Below are 22,455 nucleotides of genomic sequence, written 5' to 3' on the forward strand. Positions count from 1 at the left end.
ACTGTATCAGCTGTTAAAATACTGAAATACCTCCAGACCTGGTTGGTAAAATCTGCTATCCTGAGACCCTGGGTGCCCCCCGCCGTGGCCTATCTGGGTCCTCCTGTGGAAACCTCCATGTTCCAGCAACTCAGAATTAAACGCCAGGTCAGTGGAGACCACCAGGCCACTGCTCCAGCAGTCGGCCAAAGCTATCACTGCCACAGCCCGTTCTGACGGACAGCTAATATTTGGGAATACTGTCTCGCTCCTGGGAAGAAGAGTAACGGCTGTAGGACTGTGGTAAGAATTCAGTGGGTTAACATCTCTCTGAAATGACCAGGAGCTTGTTAATAATAGCAATAACAATACCAGCACACCCATCTGTCTTTCTTTGACCTCAGGAGCAGCTCAGGCTTCTCCCGTGTGCCTCTCAGGACTCAGTTTCCCCATCCCCATGCTCCCTAAGCCCCTGCCCCCGGCCCAAGTGTCCCAGGGGCCGGGAGGACAGGTGGGGCCACTATCTCCCAAGGCTGTTTGCTCTCTCTCTCTCCCAGGGCTGCTACCCTAGCCAGAGCCCTTGAATAAAAGGCCAGGTCACCTGTGCCCAGCTTCCTCCCTCTGGCCGGGATCATGCTTCCACTCCTCACTGCTCTGGCGCTCTGGGGAGCGCTGGCCACCCCAGCAGGTAGGCACATTGTGTGTGGTCCCTGAGAGCAAGAATGAGAGTGAGAGCAAGTGAGAGCCGTGAGAGACAGTACAGGTTCACATGCGTGAATCCAGCTTTAGAGTCTGAGGTTCAGCCCTCTCTCCCCTTGGCTTTTTGTCTAGCAGAGGCAGCTGAACTGGGCTTGAGACCATGGTTCGGGAGCCAGGCTACCAGGGTTCAAATCTTGGCTCCATCGCTTCTTCACTGTGTGACCTTAAGCAAGTCACGGAACCTCTCTGTGCTTCTATTTTCCCATCTGTGGAATAAGGGTGATGATCCCTTGCCTCAAAGCACTGTTGGGGAGGGGGAAAAAAGCACTGTTGGGGAGGGGGAAAAAAACATGGAATTAGTGTGTTTGAAGAGCTTTTTTAAGAGTTTAGAATAGGATCAGGCCATACGTAGCTCTGTCCAAAGGGACTCTTACTAAGAGCTGGGAGCGGTTACTGTTCCTTACTTTGCCTGCCTGGCTCCCCCTTTGGTTCTAGTTCTGCCTCCATTGGCCCAGGTTGGGGATCAAGTGGCCTGGCACTTAGCCAGGATCTCACTGCGTGACCTTGAGGGAGACTCTGAGCCCACCTGCTTTCAGTTTCCTGGTCGTGTTTTCATCTGTAAGCGGCAGGTATAAGAGATGAGGTTCGCTGTTTTCAAACCGCACTTCTTCGAGCCTCGAGGTGTCTCGGAAGAGCCCTACATGCCTCTCTGCAGATCAACAAGAAGGCTGCTCGGATGGACACAGTTCCTCCCAGCCTAGCCCAATAGGCACATTCCATTTTTATACGTTCAACTCCGGGCTTGTGAGGGAGACGTTTGGAGAAAGAATCCTCTGGTGAGAAGTGGTAGACGGGCTGGGATCACACCCCCAGCCCCTCCCCCACTCCAGCTTAGAGCTGCTGATCCCTGGCTCTGAACTTTGCCCATCCGGAACAAAGGTCACACACCTCTGGGAAATCACCCTCCCAATCACCCTCCCACCCCAGCCCTTAGTCCTAGTCTTGAATCGTGGGGGTGTGTGTGTGTGTCTCGTTAAGCCACAGGCTCTGATCATGCTTCTCTCCCTATAGGGACATCCAAGACGTGTCCAGCTTGCTCTCTGCTGGGAAACTGCACGGAAAGAACCTGTCCTGCTGCCAAGGAAGCCTGCTTGTTCAGCCAGATGCAGCTGGGTGGGGGTGCCAGATGGGGACTGGGTGGAGGACCAACAAAGTGGGTGGGAAGGGGTTAGGGCAGGGGGAGGCATGGAAGAACCACCCTGGGACTAGAGGCTGCAGGCATTGCCTCAGAGCTCAGTTCGGGGCCACTGGGGTGGGGCTGGGGCTGCGGGGCTTCGGCTGCGGGGGCTTCCATGCCAGCTGAGGTCCCTGACCGGCCTCTGGGGACCGCCACAGATGGGGCTGTGGTCTGGGGTGGGGTGGAGGGCAAGAATCTCTAATCTCTCCACCTCAACCTCGACCCCCAGAAAATGGGACTGTCATCAAGAATGGGTCATGTGTCACCCCTGGGGAATGCCGCGAAGGTGTCTACGCCCTGACCTATGGCCCCCGCTGGAGTCTCCGGGTCAGCACAGCGTGTTGTGAGAACACCTGCAAAGGGGCCACCCGACAAGGTTTGTTGGCAGGACTTGGGGGGCACACCCCCAGGTAGGGTGTTGTGGGAACTTGGCCTCAATTTCCAGCTCTGCCTGGCTGACCAGGGCAAGGAGAACCTCAGTATTCTCAGCTGGAAAATGGGCATGACCTGAGCTTTTCAGGGGGTGCCTCCCAGCATAAGGCGGGCTGGTAGCAGGCACTGGAGAAATTATAGTTGTACTCACTGAGTTACTGGGGGGCTGGAGAGGAACCCCAAAGTTTTGTTTCTCCTTGGGAGAGGAGCTCCCCCGAGGACTAGCCAAATGGAGCAAGAAATGTAGGACTGGCAGCAGGCCCAGTCTAGGGTAGGCCGGCGAGGCCCCAGGGTGCAGAATTTAAGGAGGCATTCACTTTCAGGTGCTGACTCTGCACTTGCATGACCTTGAGAGGGAGCCGCTCCTTGCTGGCCTCACTCCAGACCCAGCTCTGAGCGGTGATAAAGATCACTTTTGCTGCTTGGTTATTTGTCCAAAGAAGGAATTTGTATTTGGCAGGTGTAGCAACAGGGGGAGACCTGAGACAGCTCCACACTCGGCACTCCTGGCCATCCTTACAGCCAACTGGGATTTCCCTCCTCCTAAAAACTGTGCTGCTCACTAAATAAAACCACCAGTTCCAAGCTGAGAGGTTGGCATGCTGGGGGGTATAGAAAATGCCGGTTATGATTATAACTGCGTTAGACAAAATTCCTCCGTGTAAAGAAAGATCAAAGGGACTGTCTCAGAATACCCTGATGGAGAGTCTAGAGCAGCCGCTGCCCAGGAGAAATGTAACTAACATGTGCCATATGTGTGGGGAAAGCTTTTCTGGTAGCCACGTTACAAAGTATGAAGAAACAGGTGAAATTAACTTTAATAATGTATCTTATTTATGGTAGCATAGCTAAAACATTCTTTTGACCTGTATGTAATCAATATAAAATTAGGAACGAGATATTTTATTGTTTCAAACTAAGCCTCTGAAATCTTGGGTGTATTTTATGCTCGCAGCACATTCCGAAGGAAACCCACCACATGTCTTTCTTTCTTTTCTTTTCTTTCTTTTTTTTTTTTTAAAGATTTTATTTATTTATTTGACAGAGAGATCACAAGTAGGCAGAGAGGCAGGCAGAGAGAGAGAGAGAGAGGGAAGCAGGCTCCCTGCTGAGCAGAGAGATTTGTTTATTTATTTGAGAGAGGACACAGGGGCAGAGGGAGAGGGAGATAGTCTCAAGCAGACTCCCTGTTGAGTGCTGAGCCCGACGCAGGGCTTGATCCCACGACCTTGAGATCATGACCTGAGCCGAAGTCGAGAGTCAGACGATTAATTGACTGAGCCACCCAGGTGCCCCTCTTTAGTCAACTTTTCTGTTTGCCAATATTACCATATAAACCCACATGAAAATGATTGGTGGCTTAGTTTTGCCAGAGAAATATGCTTAAGCAGTTTTCTCTTAAACGTTTCAGATATCTAAGAAAGCTCTGGAATTGATCAGGTGGTGGAGAGCCCAGAGGCCACGCCCTGCTCTTTGGCAGAACACCACCATGTCTTAAAACCTAAAATAACATGATCACTTTTTCACGGTTTTTGGAATTCAGTGTGTTCAAGGGAGGGCTTTTTTTTTTTTTAAGATTTTATTTATTTATTTGACAGAGAGATAGCGAGAGCAGGAACACAAGCAGGGGCAGTGGGAGATGGAGAAGCAGGCTTCCCGTCGAGCAGGGAGCCCGATGCAGGGCTTGATCCCAGGACCCTGAGATCATGACCTGAGCTGACGGCAGATGCCTAATGACTGAGCCACCTAGGCGCCCCTAAAGGAGGGCTTTTGTTAGTATGGTCAGTGCTGTGTCTCCAGAACAGGGCCTGGCACACAATAGGTGCTCAAGAAATGTTTGTGGAATGAATGAAAGAACCTACAAGATCCAGCCCGAAGGTTCGTTTAGGACAAATGACCAGTGTGGGGAGGCCACACCTTCGGCTCTGTTTGCTGCTCCTCAGACTATGTCTTCAGGGGTTAGAAGGAGGTGGCTGAGACCAGACTGGTCCGACTTTGGAGGAAAATTCTCTGGACTGTGGTGGGGGTGGTGGTGAGAACAGAGGGCTGTGGGGGGTGGGGTGGGGGGATGTTTCTTAGCCTTCATCCCGCCCTGACCACACCCACCCCACCAGATGTGGCGCCTGAAGCCCAGCTCAACGGAGTGAAATGTCACTACTGTTTTGGGGATGAGTCAGCCTCATGTGACTCCCGTTTGGTCATGAACTGCACCGGGGATCAGACCATGTGTGTCACTCTCAATGGGACATGGAATGGAGGTAAGGGTTCCTTCCCTTCAGGAGGTACCTGGGGAGGCAGGCCTCCCTCCCACCTGCACGAATTAGAGGAATAAGTGTTGAGGTCCATTTGGACATGCATTCTGGTTACCTACTGCTATTCCACAGATCACTCAGAAATGTAGCGACTTAAAATAATGGCCACCGTTTTATTAGCTCTTCTAGTTTCTGTGGGGTGGGGATTATGGAAGAGCTCAGCTGGACGGTTCTGAGGGTCTCATGGGAGCCCAGGAGAGGGTGGCGGGAGCTGGAACACAGGGCCCAGAGCAACTAGGGGCTCGCTGAGCATCTCACACGTGTAGACTCTGGGCCTTTCTAGTGTGGTTTCTCCACAGTGGGTAGACTGGGCTTCCCCACATCATGGCTGCCGCCACCTTTACGGGGTGACTGATGACTTTAAGCACGAGCGTTCCAGCAAACGAAGTGGTGGCTGTGTGGTCTTTTATGACCTGGCCTCGGAAGTCCCATAATGTCATTTTACAGTGATTGACACTGCCACAGAAGTCCGTCTGGTTTCAAGGGGAGGAAGCGTAGACCCTCACCTCTTCGTGTACCAAAGAGTTTGCAGATGTATTTTAAAATCACCATTATGTGTTTGCAAATGGTTGGAACAGAGGCTGTTTGAGTGAAAGGCTTGAAATAGAACCACACGGACCAGAGGAGAGACTGTTAAACGAACGAAGTGAAAGGGAGAAGTCTGGGCTTCTGCTTCTGGGAGAGTGGATCTCCTGCAGGGTCCTCCTGCTACAAACAGTGGCATGCAGGGAAGGTGTGAGGTTGGGGGGAGGGACATAGGTGGTGGGAGTAGTCTGCTGGGGGGGAGAATTATTTTATCACTGCCATGATATGCTGAAAAATGCTGGAATATGGTGATAAAAAGAAGCAGATTGACATTTAGTCATTATTATTTTTTAAAAAGAGCAAGAGAGGGAACACAAGCAGGGGGAGTGGGAGAGGGACAAGCAGGCTTCCTGCTAAGCAGGGAGCCTGATGGGGCACTTGATCCCAGGACCCTGGGATCATGACCTGAGCCGAAGGCAGACGCTTAGGACTGAGCCAACCAGGCGCCGCTATTATTGTAATAATAAAATTATTATTTTAAAGTAAGCTCTATGCCCAATGGGGGACTTGAACTCAGGACCCGGAGATCAAGAGTCCTATGCTGTACCGCCTGAACCAGCCAGATGCCACTAGTCAGATTTATTGTTTTTAACTGCTTCACAGAGAGTACACTACCTTAGAGCCTGCTCCCATTACTATCCCCCTTGGTAAGCCACTGTTTACAGATGAAGTAGATGTTATAAAAAATATTTTTCCATGCTTTTGGGCGCATATAGGAAGTTAGGGGAATTTCCAAGTGTCCCCAAAGTAAAAATATGAGCAGAAATCAGAACAAGAGCAGTAAGCAAACACAAAAAGCACAGTAGCCCTGAGAATAAATGCTGGTCACATCCTGCTTTGGGTGGCTAGGTCTGGGGTCCACAGCATGGCTGGGGAGCTGACTCTTAGAGTCCCACCTAAGCCAGGGACCTTGGAAGGAGACTGAAATGGTCCCTGTTGGTGGTACCATTTAGTTCACAGTATAAACAAGGACAAATCCTTTCGAGTGAAAAGTCCCTGGGAGCACCCACCCCCCAAAACCAACATCAACCAAATATGAGCTCACAAATCAGAGCTCATGAAATGCACAAGGGAACAAATCACCATGAGTGAGACCAGAAGCAACAAACAAGAGATGTGGACTCAGAAGGAGGTCAGCTCTTGTAATCATCAACGGCAGAACATAACTGTATGCGACATATTTGAAGGAATAAATTAGAATCGCAAAAATGAGCAGATATCAAGAGGTTTTAAGAAATGACCAGGCATGGGATGCCTGGGTGGCTCAGTCGGTTAAGCACCTGGCTTCAGCTCGGGTCATGATGCCAGGGTGCTGGGATCGAGTCCCACATCGGGCTCCTTGCTCAGCAGGAGCCTCCTTCTCCCTCTGCCTGCTGCTCCCCCTGATTGTGCTCTCTCTCTCTGACAAATAAAATCCTGAAAAAAAAAATGACCAGGCAGATTTGGAGATGAATCATATAGAACTATCAAGAGAGATGGGAACTTTTAGACAGAGAAAGTCTGAAAATCAAGGTGGGACAGCTCTGGTTCTGAGTCTCCCCTTGCAACTTCCCCCTATTTCCGCAGGAGGTCCCCAAATCTTGAAGGGCTGTGCTACTCCAAATGTGTGTCACCTACAAGTGAATATGACCCTGGGCCCGGAAGCATCTGGATTTCATCTCATCAGCAAGCCTGAATGCGACTATGTGGCTATTCCCACCCCACCAGGTGCCTTGAACCCTGACTTCCTGCGTTTCTACCTTCTCTGCCCTTCCCAGATCTCACATGCCCTTCCCAATCCTGTGTGTTTCCAGGGTATCCCCCCCCCCATATGCCCTCAGGGAGCACACTCATACAAGACCATGCCTGAATGCACAGTTGCACAAACACACACACACCACTTAGCACACCTAGAAGCAGAAAATCCTGCTGGCACACACCCACACACCCACAGATATCTACATCTATGTCCCGGGGCCCAAAACACACCGACAGAGAAGCACACATTTCTAAACACGAGCATCCTGTCGTGTAAATGAGATTAGAGACACAAACTCTGTCTGAACAAGAAATCTTGTGGTCTTTTTCTTTCCTTCACTTCTTGCTTGTGTCAACCGTCTTCTCTCGGCTTAGCAAAGAACACAGACAGTAAATTTTGTCTTCCGGAAAAGAGAGATGCTAATTGAGATTGTGTTTACCAGGACAACAGTTTTTTAAGTGAGACAACTCAGCAGAATCAACAGACGTTTCAGAGGTGAGAAAGGCAATTTTCGAAGCTGGAGAGAGCAGCATTCCCTCAGCTCTGGGGATGCGGGAGCATCTTTTGTTAGAAACCGCACCTTGAAGAAAGATCTACAATGCAGAGAATCCCTTCTCCCCTTGGCTTCCTCAGATTACCAGCTGTTGGAGTTTTGCTTTTAAAAACTAAACAGTGGATTAAATTAATGATTACAATGAAGGGGGAAAAAAAAACAATCAGTGGACCCAAGAGCTCAAAATGACAGGAGAAAGGGCAAAACAGGGTAACTAACAATCAGAAGACAGGACATGGAATTTTTGCATTATATGGTCCCTATGGGCTTGCAACACAGCCAGGTGGGGACTCTCTGTTTGGGTCCGTGCACACAGACAGGTACAAGCGCACGAACATATAAAAGTACAAAATAGGGGCGCCTGGGTGGCTCAGTGGGTTAAGCCTCTGCCTTTGGCTCGGGTTATGATCCCAGGGTCCTGGGATCGAGCCCCGCATCAGGCTCTCTGCTCTGCGGGGAGCCTGCTTCCTCCTCTCTCTCGGCCTGCCTCTCTGCCTACTTGTGATCTCTCTCTGTCAAATAAATAAATAAAATCTTTGAAAAAAATAATAAAAGTACAAAATATACACAGACATGCTGAAACACCATAGCAACATCTGCGGAGACATTCACATCTGTACTCCAACATCTGTATCCAAGCACCCAAAACCTCCCCGGGAACCCAGACACAGCCAGATGCAGAAACATGCTCAGACCCCCCAAAACCAGCCTTACATGTATCCCCGTAAAGAGGTGCTCTGTTCACACAGGGAGGCACCCAGAGCCCTTCTCACACAGGGGCCCGCAGAGCCACACGCAAACATCCCCACCCTACCGCAGACAGTTCCAGACACACAAGAGTTCATCATAGGACACACAATCATGTGTGCACACAGGGAAACAGGCATGTGTGCTTGTGTGTGCAAACTGCCTTGTCACAGATGCGCACACATGCAGCACATTTATATCCATGTGCCCAGAAATGTGCACGCACACACACACACACACGCTTGCACATACACAGGTCATTCTCCAGCGGCCTTATCTTCCTCTCTCCCCAGGTCCCTCTGCAGCTGCGACTCTGACCAAGGATGAGGTCACCACCTGTTTCAGCTGCTCGAACCTCAATAATTGTGACACTTTCCTCTGCCCAGCGGACAGACAGTACTGCCTTCAGACAGCCGGCATCCTGAGTGAGTGTCCCTGGAGAGGGGCTTGGCTGCGGGAGGCAGAAACGGGGCCCAAGGCACATCAAGACCTCTTGTTATCTCCCCCGCTGCCCGCCCCCCCAGCCCAGTGCCCTGACTCCAGCCATAGAGGCCAGAGGCGAGGGAGCCTGTGAGTTTAAAATCTGACCCACACTGCTTTTGTTGTTTATGGCTGAAGAACAAATCAGCTCAAGACCTAGAGGCCTAACCAGTTGCAAAAGAACTAATCCCGTGCAACTCCTTTTTATCCCGAGACGCCTAGTGTAGTCCAAGTAACAGAATGGTGGGAGTTTCCGTTTTACAAAATGAAAAATTTCGGGAGATGTGTTGCATAACAATGCAAATACTTAAAAAGGCCTAAGAGGGTAAATTTTATACTGGGGGGGTGGGGTTTTTTTTGGTGGGGGGGCCACAATTAAAAAAAAAACCAGCAACTTTGTGGCTCAAAAAACCAATTTATTGTTTCTCCCTGTTCTGTGGGTGGATGAGGTTCAGCATTCTGCCGAGAACCTGGCTGGAGCTGGAACGCTCAGTCCAGCCTCTCACCTTGCGGGGTCTCTGTGCCTGTGGTCGGTCATCGGTCAGTAGCTTTGCTGAGCTGCCGTAGAGTGTGGTGGCTGGCTTCCGAGAAGGAAGACGTGGGAACATGGGCTTCTTAAGAGAGAAGCCCAGAACTGGCCCTGTGTCAGTCTGGCCACAGTCTCTTGATGAGAGCTAGTCACAAGGCCGGCTCAGATTTGAGGGATGAGGAAACAGGTCCCACTTCTTGGTGGGGAAGTGAGTGGTAGGGTAAGATACAGAAAAGCATGGGGGCTAGGAGATACGGTTTCAGCTATCTTGGTATCTAGGAAAACATTCTGGGCAGGGAGGCACCTGTCGATCTGTCCCATAAAGGGAAAAACTAGACTCTTCTGTAAACGGCAAGGGTGGGTGTTGAACTGGAAACTGGCTCTTCTCTGTCTTCTAGCAACATAAGTCGGGGTAGAAGGGGAGTATACTAGACTCAGTGGTGGGCATTTCTGGGATCCTTGAGGAATTTCTGGCTAAGCCCGTGAGGTGCTCATAGACAGGTCAGGAGACATCACAGGTACAAAGCCACCCTGTTCTTTGGATCCCTGGCGGGAGAAGGCAGAGAAAGGTGTTCTGTGTCTTGATGAACAGTGATAGGCTGCAAGTATATTAGGCGGAATCTTAAGCAAAGTACCAACAATGACACCCTGAGGGATTTGGGGGGTTTCTAGTTAGGGGCTGGCTCACAATCACCTTTCCTCACATGTGGATTGACTTCCACATCTCTCTAGCCTCAAGGAAAGGTGACTCTGTTGTCTGGAGAAGTGGTTCCTGCGTGGCCTCCAAGGACTGCAAATTTGGCAGCTCTGTCTCTGCCTTCACCTACAGTGTTGACTTTGGCTTCTGGATCAACTCCACCTGCTGCCAAGGCAACTGCCAAGAACTCACTCCTCTTGGTACGCCGCCACCAGAAAGCAGTCACGAGTGGCCAAGGATGGTGGTGGGGTGATTTTGGAGGAGATTTTGCCCCGAGTTGAGGAAGGCAGGCTGGCAAGAGCATCCGCATTCCCCAGCCAGGCTGCCTGAAGGCACCCTGACCCCAGCTAAGTGGAAAATCCCAAGAAGGTCCTCCTCCTGTGGGAGAGTCTGTGAGTACAAGGAGGCCCTGGAGGTTCTGAGAGTCCTCCTGGCTGACTGTTGCCCTCCCCTCTACAGAAGTTTTGCCAACCTCACACACCCTGAGTGAGTTCCTGTGTCCTGCATGTCCTAGCGGCCAGCCGGGGCTCTGCAATTCCTCCTTCTATATGCAGTGTCCCAGTGGGGAGACGGAGTGTGTCCAGCTGGACCTGGTGCCTGTAGAAGGTAATAGACATGTGTGTGTGTGTGTATGTCTGTACATGCACGCATGTGCACGAGAGTTAGCCTGAGCACGTCGGTTTTGGATTCGGGCATGCCGGAATTGGGGGTCTCTAAGTCCATGAGACTTCTGGATGGGTCCTGTCCAAAAGGAATAGAATGCAAGCCACATGTAGAATGTAAAGCTTCTAAAGAGCCACATTAAAAAGTAAAAAGTAACAGGTGAAATTAATGTAATATTTTATTTAACCCAATATATGCAACAGTTGTAATTTCAACATGCAGTCAGTATAAGAAATTTTAAGTGAGATCCCTTACATGCGTTTTTTTTCCTGCTAAGCCTTTGGAATCTGGTGTCGATTTTATGCACACAGCCCATTCCAGTTCAGACCAGCCACACCTCTGGTGTGCAGTAGCCATATGTGGCTAGTGGCTGCTGTATTGAAAATTCTAGAACAGGGGCGCCTGGGTGGCTCAGTCACTTAAGTGTCCAATTCTTGCTTGCGGCTCAGGTCATGATCTCAGGGTTGTGGGATCGAACCCCGTGCTGGGCTCCGCACTCAGTAAGGAAGTCTGCTTGAGGATTTTCTCCCTCTGCTCCCCCTACCCCGCTTGCACTCCCTCTCTCAAATAAATACATAAATCTTTAAAAAAAGAAAATTCTAGAACATTGTAAGTGCCGTGTGTAGCACTTCAGTGAACCCGAGACCATCATGACTGCAAGGAAACATACTCTAGTTCAGGGCAAACAGAGACAAAATCAGAGCATGCTGTAAGGCTTTCTAAAAATTTCTTTAATGGAGGGGCGCCTGGGTGGCTCAGTGGATTAAGCCGCTGCCTTCCGCTGAGGTCATGATCTCAGGGTCCTGGGATCGAGCCCCTCGTCGGGCTCTCTGCTCCGCAGGGAGCCTGCTTCCTCCTCTCTCTCTGCCTACTTGTGATCTCTCTCTCTGTCAAATAAATAAATAAATAAAATCTTTAAAAAAAAATTTCTTTAATGGAGAGGGTCAAAGATAAATAAAAGAGCGAACACTTTAACAGGTCCCCTGTGAATAAATCCCCTTCGCCCAACGCCAGTAATCATGCACTCGTGGCCAATGCAGTTTCATCCCCACCCCCCCCACATTATCTTGAATGCAACCTCAGATACCATTTCTCTTGAATCCTACAGATTTCCATATGTTTCATTAAAAGATAAGGACTTGGGCGCCTGGGTGGCTCAGTGGGTTAAGCCGCTGCCTTTGGCTCAGGTCATGATCTCAGGGTCCTGGGATCGAGTCCCGCATCGGGCTCTCTGCTCAGCAGGGAGCCTGCTTCCCTCTCTCTCTCTCTCTCTCTCTCTGCCTGCCTCTTCATCTACTTGTGATCTCTCTGTCAAATAAATAAATAAAATCTTTAAAAAAAAAAAAAAAAGATAAGGACTTAAAAAACAAGCCCCAGTTGCGGTGAGGTGTTCTTTGTTGGTAAAATAAGACCGGATTGCTTTCATATCCCCCACCAAATCCCCAATAAACCAGTTACGTTGCTATAGCTACATACGAATGTATCACGTCGTGCCATCTTCCGTCATAAATATGGCTCTGAGGAGGCAAAGGAAGGAGAAAACTGTTCGCCAAGTCCCTTGGAGGGGTGTGTGCAATCAAGTGGCCTCCGGGGTCATTAACACATTCAGTCATTAATACATCCAGTATTATGAGCACTGAATACCAGTAAAAGAAAGCCTGCAACTTACATGTAAGGTACAAAGAGTAACAATGGAAAGCAGGGAGGGACCAGGCCCCAGCCTGAGGATCCCAGCATGTTCTGGTGAGTTTTCCCAAAAGACAGGAGTCCGAGGGCCTCCCTGGCCTCCAGGGCTGGCCCGCTCGCACATCCTGTTGGATGGGACAGTCTTGTCTTTTACGAAAACTTGATGTCGGTGATGCTGGTACATCCCTGGGCTCTGTCCGACCCATGGGAGGACCCATGGGGCTAAAGAGAGTTGCAAGGAAATGGGCTTGGTCAGGGGCCCCCTCGAACCGCAGGCAGGGGGATGGGGGGGCGTGGTGCACAGTGGCAGGTAAGCATGGGCACCGGGGACACCTGCCTGTGTGTGTGTCCTCATGCACGTCCTCTCCCTTGTTTCCACAGGTGGCCAGAGTGTGAGCATGCATGGCTGTGGCTCCCGGGACCTGTGCGGCCCCCCCGCCACCGAAGGGCTGCTGGAGCTGCCTGGCCACCGGCTGGCCCTCCTGCCACACTGCAGCACCAGCCAGCGGGCTGTCATGGACTCCAAGTGCCACTCCGGCGTTCCACCCGGCCTCCGTCTCGCCCTGTCTGTGCTGCTGGTGGGCCTGGGCGCCGCGACCCTGTCCTGAGCAGGCCCAGCCCGCACCACACTTGCCCCACAGCCACTTAACCCCGCTTGTGTCCCACATCGCTAGATGGCACCCTGGCTTCCCCCTACTTCAATATTTCTATGTCTGGAAGCTTCTGGTGAGAAAAGTCAAAACCAGAGGGGGTGGGCCTCCTCCCTCAGACTAAGGGGTTCCCTAAGGCTAGTTCTCTTTCTTAACACCTGGATCCCAAAGGCTATACCTCCTCTGTCAGACTAGCCTGCACTTTCTCACACCTCAGACTAGAGACAGCTCCCTGGGCCCCAAAGACTAAGCCTCCTTCCTCAAACTAGGAGGTTCCCAACACCAGCTTACTCCCTCAGACTAGGGCTGTGTCCGTTTTCCTGATGACTGGGAAGCAGCTCCTTCTGTCTCCCTCTTTAGGCTCTAGCAAAGTCTTGGGCAGCCAAGATAGAGTTTGGGACCAAATACACCCCCTTCCCAGGGTTTTAGAGCACCCCTTCCACCCCCACCACAGGCCCTCTTCTGTCTGGGTTCAGTCTCCCCGCTGTCACCAAATCTGAATGAATCGCGCACAATGCCAAGTGGTTTGGGTTTCCTTCTTCTCCATCGCAGCCTCAAATGGGGCCCTGATGTGGTCTGCTCTCTCCTGTGGGGATGCTGGGACCCGAGGGGACCTCCAGATGCCAGTGTCTGGGAGCCAGGGCAGGCATGAGAGCAAATGCTCGGTCTGGAGTGAGTGTCATTTTCGAGCCAGCATTGTACCCAAGGATTGAGCCGAAAGGTAAAAATGGGGAACTCAGCACGAGGTGGGAGGCCAGGAACCACCTGCTTTCAGCCAAAAGTAATACAAAGTCCAACAAAAAACGAAAAAGCGAAAGCATTCACTCCGTGCTAATTGGACAAACGTTTATTGATCACGTGCTTTGTGACAAACACAGTTCTAGACACCGAGGATACCTAGTAAAGAAAGTTCTCTGCTCGCAGGAGAGTTATGTTCCAGTGGGGGAGACAGATAATAAACACAGCGCAGGGAAGAGGAATGGGGAGGCCCACAGTAGGGGTGCGTGATGAGGCTTCTGGAAGGTGACCTCTGAGTGAAGACCCAAAGCGGGTGAGGCAGAGGCCATGCAGGTGTGTGGGGTGCGAATGGGGGCATTCCAGGCAGAGGGAACCGGAAAGGCTGAGGCCCTGAGGCAGCAGTAAGGAATCGCTAATACATATCGGAACAGAAAGAATGGAGGTAGGGGTCCCCAGGGGTCATTAATTCAGCTGTTCAAAGGGGTCACTGAGAACCTAGCTTGCTGCCCGGGCACCCTCAGCATGCTGGGGTTTGGGTGATGGTGGCTGGGGCTCCTGTGTCACGGCCTCATATGACCATACCCCTCAAGCTGGAGGAGGTGTCCTCCTATCCTAGTCTTCCCAGAAACCCTGTCCCCTGGTGACTTTCCTCATGCCCCAGGGGCCAAGTTTTCAAGGGAATGGTAATCCTGATTGACTTCACCTAATCAAGATTCCGTCTCTGGGGTTGGGAGAGGCCCCTGCCTTTCATAAGGCACGTGGCTGCCCCCAGATTCTGCACAGAATGGAGATTTTATTTTATTTATTTGACGCAGAGAGAGTGGTCGCAAGTAGGCAGAGAGGCAGGCAGAGAGAGGGGTAAGCAAGCTCCCTGCTGAGCAGAGTCCGACGTGGGGCTCGATCCCAGGACCCTGAGATCATGACCTGAGCCGAAGGCAGACGCTTAACCCACTGAACCACCCAGGCATCCCACCCTCCCCCCCCCCTTTTTTTAAGATTTATTAATTTATTTTAGAGGGAAAGCACATATTTAGAGGGGAGGGACAGACAGGGAGAGAATCTCAAGCAGGCTCTGACTACCCGCTGAGCCAACTCCGGGCTCTATCTCACCACCCTGAGGTCATGACCTGAGCTGAAATCCAGAGTTGGCCACTTCACTGACTGAGCCACCCAGGTTGTGTGTGACCAGGGCTGGGGCCACGCAGGAGGCACCATGGCCAGTTCCATGGATGCTGCCAGAAGCAGGAGTAGGGGAGGCGCATTTTTTACCCTCTGACCCGGAGTTCTTCCTCTTTGCGAAGGTCAGGTGGCAAAGGATCCTGGGAAATGTAGTTTTCCAACTCCCAGCCTCGCGGTGACAGGCCAGAGAGGGGTGGATATGGAAATGAGGGACCACAGGTGAGGAACCACGACTTTGGGCCGGTCCCTTCCACTCAGGCCCGGTTTCCTCGTCTGTACCACAGGAATAGTAGTTGTTCTGAAAAAGTGAATTTATCTAGATAGTGCTTGGCAGGTGCTAAGCTTTCAGTGATGGTGGTTGTGTAGAGGTATCCTGTCTTAGCTCAGGCTGCCATAACCACACACCACAGACTCAGTGACTCACACTTCAGACATTTCCTCACAATTCTGGAGGATAGAAGTGGGAGGTCAGGGTGCCAGTGTGGTCGGGTTCTGGTGAGGACCCTCGTCCTGGGTTCCCGGGTGGACACTCCCTCGCTGTGCTCCCATGTGACAGAGACAGGGCTCTCCTGGTCTCCCCACTTTCATGTAAGGACACGAATCCCATCACGAGGACCCACACTCATGACCTCTTCTAAATGATCTCTCAGAGACTCCACTTCCAAATACCATCACCTTGAGGGGCTAAGGAGTTCACCTATGAATTTTGGGGGTCACAAATGTTCATTCACTTCCTAATCCTGCTGAGAGAGAAAAGGGAAGGAAGTCCGATGTGTGGTGAGCGCCATGTCGGTGTTTCAGATCATTTATCTTATTTAAGGCCCTATGACGTGGGCATCATAGACTGTCATTTTGCAGATAAGGGACAGAGACCTCCGAGTCTCCACCTCAAGGTCACCCATCAAGTCGCTGGACTCATCTGGGGCTACTGATTCGGGATTCCTGTGGACTGTAGGGTCAGCTGGCCCGGTGTTGAAGGATGGAGATGTTCTTGTAGGGAGTCTCCGCACAGAATCCATCAGCCTCACCCACAGTGGATGCGCCGGGTGAGTGGGAAAGAACCGTGTTGTTGTAAGACGTTGGGCATCCCCTGGCCCAACCTGATTAGTCCGAAGATCGCAGAGGGAAGGGAAGGCGAATGTGGAGGGCTACAGCCACGCATCTCAAAACTGCTGCTCTAGACAGCGTCGTGGTTAACATCTCTGGACTCAGACCTGGGTTTGTAGTCTGGCTTCAGGAGTGATGTGTTGTGTGGCCTTGGGAGAGTCTCAGAGCATCTCTGAGCCCTGCGTTCCCATCTGGAAGAGGGAGGTAGTGATGGTTCCAACCCCTGTTATTGTCAGGTGTGAATCTTAAGCTTTCAACGGATGGAAACAGTCACCTCCTGGGGTGTTAATCATCGCGACAGCTGTACTACGTATTCTTTGTGTGAAAGAGACAATGAGGCTCGCAGGAGAGAGTGCTAGTAAGTGGCAGCCATGGGATTTGAACCCACATCTGCCTGATTCTAGAGGAGAAACTTTTGCCCCCATTAAGCACCCAGGACATGTCAAAACACACACAAGATTAAACAGTACAACGAACCTTCAGATATCTATCCCCTCGCTCTACTGCCCATGTCAAAAATTACCCACATTCTGCCAGTTAGATCCCCTTTCCCTTCCTCTTTCTCCTTTCCTCCCTCCCTCCTCTCCTCCAAATCTTTCTCTCTTCCTCTTTCCTCCCTCCATCTGTCTTCTCTTCCTTCCGTGCTCCCCCCTCCCTCCTTTCCTTCCTGCTCCTACCCCCTCCTCCCTTCCTTCGGCTTTATGCCAAGAAGTTTTAAAACAAATCCCAGATGTTGTATTTTCCACAGAAATACCTCATTGTGCATCAGAGCCTGCTCGCATAACCTCTGTATTACGTGTCCTTCCTGGGAGGGAGAGCAGACTGAAATAAAGCTGCTGACAGCTTCCCTGACCTGCCCCTGCCCCTGTCCATTAGCAAAAGGCCCTGGAGTGTCCTGGCCTTCAGGGGAGATCTCCGCTCGCTCCCAGGGGCTGCGGTATTCTTCTCATGTCAGAAGTGCCTATCTCGATATGCAGATGGAAGTCGCACTGAAGAGAGAGACGGGGGTTAAGAGTGTGGACTCTGGGAGTCCCTGGGTGGCTCGGGCGGTTAAGCGTCTGCCTTTGGCTCAGGTCATGATCTCAGGGTCCTGGGATCGAGCCCCCCAACTTGCTCTCTTGCTTAGTGGGGAGCCTGCTTCTTTCTCTCCCTCTGCCCCTAACCCGTGCTCCTGTTGTGCTCACTCGTTCTCTCTCTCAAATAAATAAAAATTTTTAAAAAGATTTTATTTATTTATTTGACAGATCACAAGTAGGCAGAGAGGCAGACAGAGAGTGAGAGGGGGGAAGCAGGCCCCCTGTGGAGCAGAGAGACTGATTCGGGGCTTGATCCCAGGACCCTGAGATCATGACCTGAGCCGAAGGCAGAGGCTTTAACCCACTGAGTCACCCAGGTGCCCCTAAATAAATAAAATTTTTAAGGAAAAAAAAAAAAGAGTGTGTACTCTGGGGGCACCTGAGTGGCTCAGTTGGTTAAGCGTCCGACTTGATGTTGGCTCAGGTCATTATCTCGGGATCATGAGGTAGAGCCCCAGTTGAGCTCCACACTGATCATGGAACCTGCTTGTGATTCTCTCTCTCTTCTGCTTGCTCTGCCCCTCCCTGCTTTCTATCTCTCTCAAAAAAAAAAAAAAAAAAAAAAAAAAGAGGGTGGACTCTGGTACCAGCCTGTCTGGGCTCAAATGCCAGCTTTGCCAGTTACTAGTTTTGTGACCTTGGGTGAGGACCATACGTGCACAGAAATCAGAATTCAATACAAGTATACGATAGCCTTTAAGGAGTAACCTTGGGGAGGCTGACCGCCCTTTGGGTCACATGTCCAGATGTGTGTTTGACTCCCAAGGCCCCTTTCTTTCTGCACCCAGTATGGCCTTCCTGTCTGCCTGGCTGGATGCCTGCCTTAAGGTGGGGTGCAGAGGATCCTGGGGTGGCGAGGAAGGAAAGAGACGTTTCTGTGAGATTGGAGGCCTAGGGGAAGCGGCCAGGATATGATCCACCTTGGCTGAGATGGGAACCCGCAGAGATGCTCAGGAAATGCTTGCAGGCAGAAATAGCCATCTGGTGACTGTGACCCTGGCGTCCGTGGGGGTGGGGGGTAGTGGGGGGGAGGGTGGAGGGAGTCTAGCCTGGGCAGAGAGTTTAATGTTATTGTACGTTCCTACTTTTCTATAAGGGCACCGATGAGAGCACATTATTCAAGTTTTTCACATTTATTACAAATTACTTAAAACATACACAAACAAACACAGCGTAAGCAGTGCTTCTCAGCACTCAGCTGACAGGAAGCCTCGAAACAGCTTCAGTCCCCGTCAGCCCCTTCCCTGACCACTGCCTTTCCTCCTTCCTCTCCCGAGATAAGTGCTACCCTGAACACCACACCTGTCATTTTGCGACAAATGCACCTGCTTTGAATTTTTCCCCTTTTCCTTTTCCCTCCTCCCCCTCTTTCCTCCCCATAGACTGTCCCCAGGGAGAGGCCCCCTCCCTGGGATTTCCCGTTAACAGCTTCCCGGGGCTCCTCGAGTTATTCTCCAAAGTCAAACAATCCCGTACGGATGTTTGATGCGTAAACACATACAGATGCGCTCATATGCCTGCCTTATGCCAAGATACATATACATGGACAGATGCATTTTGGTATATAGCGGTGTTTTTATGGGATTTTGGATCTTTAATGGGATATTGGCCACAGCTCTCTGCATCTTGCTTTTTCTCCCTCAACAGCACCTCATGGAAATTCTCCAAGTCTTTTGATTCACCCCCTTTCAGTGGCTGGATGGCGTGGTCTTCTGGGCCCGTGGAGTGGATGAACCAACATGTATTCATTCGCGGTCCCCCTGAGGGAATTCATGGTTCCCATCCTGCCCCTCCCCACCATCGGAGCCAGCAGTAAACATGCTGACAGCATTTTATGTTTATGTTTATGTTTCTGTAAACATTTCTGTAAACAGTTTATGTTTCTGTATGTCTTTCGAAAATGTCAGATGCATTTGAAAAGTTTGGATGACATAGGCCTTTAATGCATTGAAAGTTACTTCTAAAATGTAAATGAAATGGAATCAGGGCACCTGGGGGGCTCAGTTGGTTAAAGCGTCTGCCTTCGGCTCAGGTCATGATCTCAGGGTCCTGGGATTGAGCCCCGCATCGGGCTCCCTGCTCAGTGGGGAGCCTGCTTCTCCCTCTCCCTCTGTCCCTCACCCTGCTTGTGCTCTCTTGCTGGCTCTCTCAAATAAACAAACAAACAAAACAAAACAAAACAAAAAGAAGTGGAGTTGAAAGTTAAAAATGAAAGGACACGGTGAATTGGGGTGGGAGGGTGATTCAAGGAGCAACTTCTCCTGCCTTCCCTGGTGTCACGTTTACCCAGGTGAGGCCCCCTGGACATCCCTTCCCCTCTCAGACTCCAGGAAGAGGTCAATTAAATTACTTCAGCCCTTGAACATCTATGGGATAGATTTTCAGGAGGATGGATGTAGGTTGGAAGGAACGTGTGCTTTTAATTCACTAATAGGTGATGCAAGCTTGGCCTCGATTGTTTCTTCTTTTTTAGCCTGACCTTCTCATGGGGGCGCCTGATTATCTCTCTGCAAACACACCTTGACTTCCAGCCCTCCCTCTTTGTCTACCACCTTCAAGAAACAGACCTGCCCTATCTCCCTGACCCTTCTCAGCAACATCTTGGGGTTTTGTGTGTGTGTGTTTTTTTTAAGATTATTATTATTATTAATTTATTTATTTGACAGACAGAGATCACAAGTAGGCAGAGAGGCAGGCAGAGAGAGAGGAGGAAGCAGGCTCCCTGCTGAGCAGAGAGTCCAATGCGAGGCTCGATCCCAAGACCCTGAGATCATGACCTGAGCCGAAGGCAGAGGCTTAACCCACTGAGTGACCCGGGTGCCCCCATCTTGGGGTTTTAACCAGTGCCATGCTGAACCATATTGAAACCCAATGAAAAAGGCCCTGTATACACACTTTGGCTTCTTTTTTAATGGTTTTTGTTTTTTTTCCAGAACACTAAAGTAGTTAGAAAAAAATACTGAAAAAATATAAGAGGAGCATATTAAAATTCACATTACTTTAAAAGTATTTTATTTATACCAAGAGAGAATTTAACATAATTTTATTTCAGTCAGTTAAAATTTGTTTAACATCATCATTTGGCCAAGAGAAACTATCAAGCATGAAAATTCTCTTGATTGAAAATGTGATAAGGGGCACCCAGGTGGCTCAGTCAGTTAAGTCAGTTAAGTCAAAATCGGGTCATGATCTCAGGGTCATGAGATAGAGCCCGTGTCAGGCTCTGTGCTCAGTGCAGTCTCCTTGGAATGCTTTCCCTCTTCCTCTGCTCCCTCCCACCAATTCTGTGCTTGCGCGCACACATCCATGTGCTCTCTCTCTCTCTCTCAAAAAAAAAATTCTAAAAATATGATAAGCCAAGGTGCAGATTAAAAAAAAAATCATTGATGAGTTTGCTTCCAGCAAAGCCAGGGGTGGACAGTTTTCCTTCTGCTTCAGGCATCAACATTGCTCAGCATGGTGCTGGCCTTTATTTAAAATTTTGGGATCCTCTTCATTAAAACATGGATTGGGGTCCGTGGGTGGCTCAGTGGGTTAAAGCCTCTGCCTTCAGCTCAGGTCATGATCCCAGCATCCTGGGATCCACCCCCGCATCGGGGCTCTCTTCTCAGCAGGGAGCCTGCGTCCTCCTCTGTCTGCCTGCCTCTCTGCCTACTTGTGATCTGTCAAATAAATAAATAAATAAAATCTTTTTAAAAAATATCATGGATTTTTGCATTAATTTTTGTTTTTTAAAAAGTATTACATTATAATATCATTTATCTCGATAACAGTTTTTTGGCAACCCCCCCCCCCCCTATATTTTGCACCCAAGGCCAGTGTCTCACTTGTTTGGCCATAGTCCTGGCCCTAGTTCTAACCAAACTGTGTCACTGAGGGCAGAATGATCCCTGCCTCATCCCTGTGCCCCTCTCATGACACGCTTCAAAAGGCCTTCAATGCTTTCAATGAAAGCAACAGGTAGCAGGTATATACATTCTCAGTGTGGTCTATCATGAGATCTGGGCCCTGACTGCCTCTCAGACCTCATCTCCTAGCACTCTCTCCTTGGGTCACTCTGCCCCAACCACATCAGCCACTGGGATTCTCCCCCAAACACACAAGATTCAGTTATGCCTCAGGACCTTTGCATATCCATGCCCTCTGTCTGGAATGCTCTTCCCCCTGACGTCCACATGGCTTATTTCCTTACTTCATTCAGACCTCAGCTCAAACAGAATGTCACTGTCTCAGGCCTTCCTGCACCACTCTTTCAAAAATAGAACACTTCCTCCCCCAAGTCACTTGGCTATTTAGTGGCCTAAAACAATGCTTGATTTCCCACAAGTCTGTCCCACAAGTAGGAAATTCTAAGCTCAGCTGGTTCTTCTGTTCCCATGTGGTAGTAACTGGGGTGGTTCTTGCGGCTGCATTCATTTGGAAGTCAGTGAGGGCCTGAATGTGCTGGGTGGCTTCTGTCTTTCCACGGGATCTCTCCAGCTGGGTAGGAGGACCTCAATTGGTTGGTCACATTCTGAGAAAGAGAAAGCAGAAGCCGCCACCTCTTAAGCTTAAGCTTGGAAGTCCCAGCAAGTCCCTTCAGCTATATGCCATCGATCAGAGCAAGTTGCAAGACCAGCCCACGTTCAAGGGGAGAGGCCAGAGACTCCCACTCTTAGTGGGAAGAGTGGCATGCACCACCAAACGTGGGCGGCCATAGTTACAGGCAACCAACCTGATCCTTGCTTTCTTGTTCTTTTTTCTTCTCACTATTGATACTACCTTATTTTGATTTATTATCTTTATTTTTCAAAAATATAAGCTCCACGAGGGTAGGGGCTGTCTGTATGTCAGTGCCTACAACTGTGTCTAGCCAGTACATACTGGAAGGAAGGAAGGAAGTCAGTCAGTCAGTCCTTGGGGACCAACTTCCGGTTTCCTCAGGACTATGGTGACTGGAGACAAGGTGAAGACCATATGTGTCGACGTCCCTAGGGAACACAGAGGGAGGACAGGGAGGGAAGGAGGATTAGTAGCAGGCAGGAGAAACGGGAGGAAGACGAGGAGGCAGAGGACTGGGAGTTTTGTGAGGGAGGCAGGGCCTGGCACAAAGCAGGTGTTCAGCAAGCGTGTGTTCTGTGAATGAACTTCCTTGAAGAAGCCCTCCCTGACTCCACCCTATCCAGCGCTGGGTCAGGCATCCCCTTGGTTCCCACACTCAACTGGGGACTCCAACCCTACTTTACCCCTGTGGGTTGTCCCTGTCAGAGGAGGGTTCTGTCTCCCTTGCTGGACTCCTGTGAGTCCTAAGCTGGGTTCCGAACATCAACCAACAGGTCCCCGGTGCACAACAAGCATATGCTACGGAACCCGCCCCCCTGTAGGGCAG

At 50.4% G+C, this 22,455-nt stretch overlaps 1 protein-coding gene and 1 long non-coding RNA gene across 2 annotated transcripts; both read left to right on the forward strand.

Moving 5' to 3' along the window:
* The first annotated feature begins 612 nt into the window (after positions 1-612).
* Positions 613-13,527, forward strand: LOC123930546. Its single transcript, XM_045986764.1, has 9 exons — positions 613-667; positions 1,750-1,851; positions 2,145-2,291; positions 4,462-4,605; positions 6,811-6,951; positions 8,576-8,707; positions 10,024-10,188; positions 10,448-10,594; positions 12,719-13,527. Exons 1-9 carry the CDS (start codon positions 613-615, stop codon positions 12,943-12,945), a joined length of 1,260 nt encoding a protein of 419 aa, XP_045842720.1. The 3' UTR covers positions 12,946-13,527.
* A 5-nt stretch (positions 13,528-13,532) lies between these two features.
* On the forward strand, positions 13,533-19,068 carry LOC123931251. The gene is made up of 3 exons (XR_006816238.1): positions 13,533-13,708; positions 15,763-15,950; positions 18,735-19,068. It is a non-coding gene; the product is annotated as an uncharacterized LOC123931251 (long non-coding RNA).
* Positions 19,069-22,455: the final 3,387 nt, after the last annotated feature.

This window comes from Meles meles, chromosome 19, assembly GCF_922984935.1.
Source record: "Meles meles chromosome 19, mMelMel3.1 paternal haplotype, whole genome shotgun sequence".
Classification (NCBI taxonomy): domain Eukaryota; kingdom Metazoa; phylum Chordata; class Mammalia; order Carnivora; family Mustelidae; genus Meles; species Meles meles.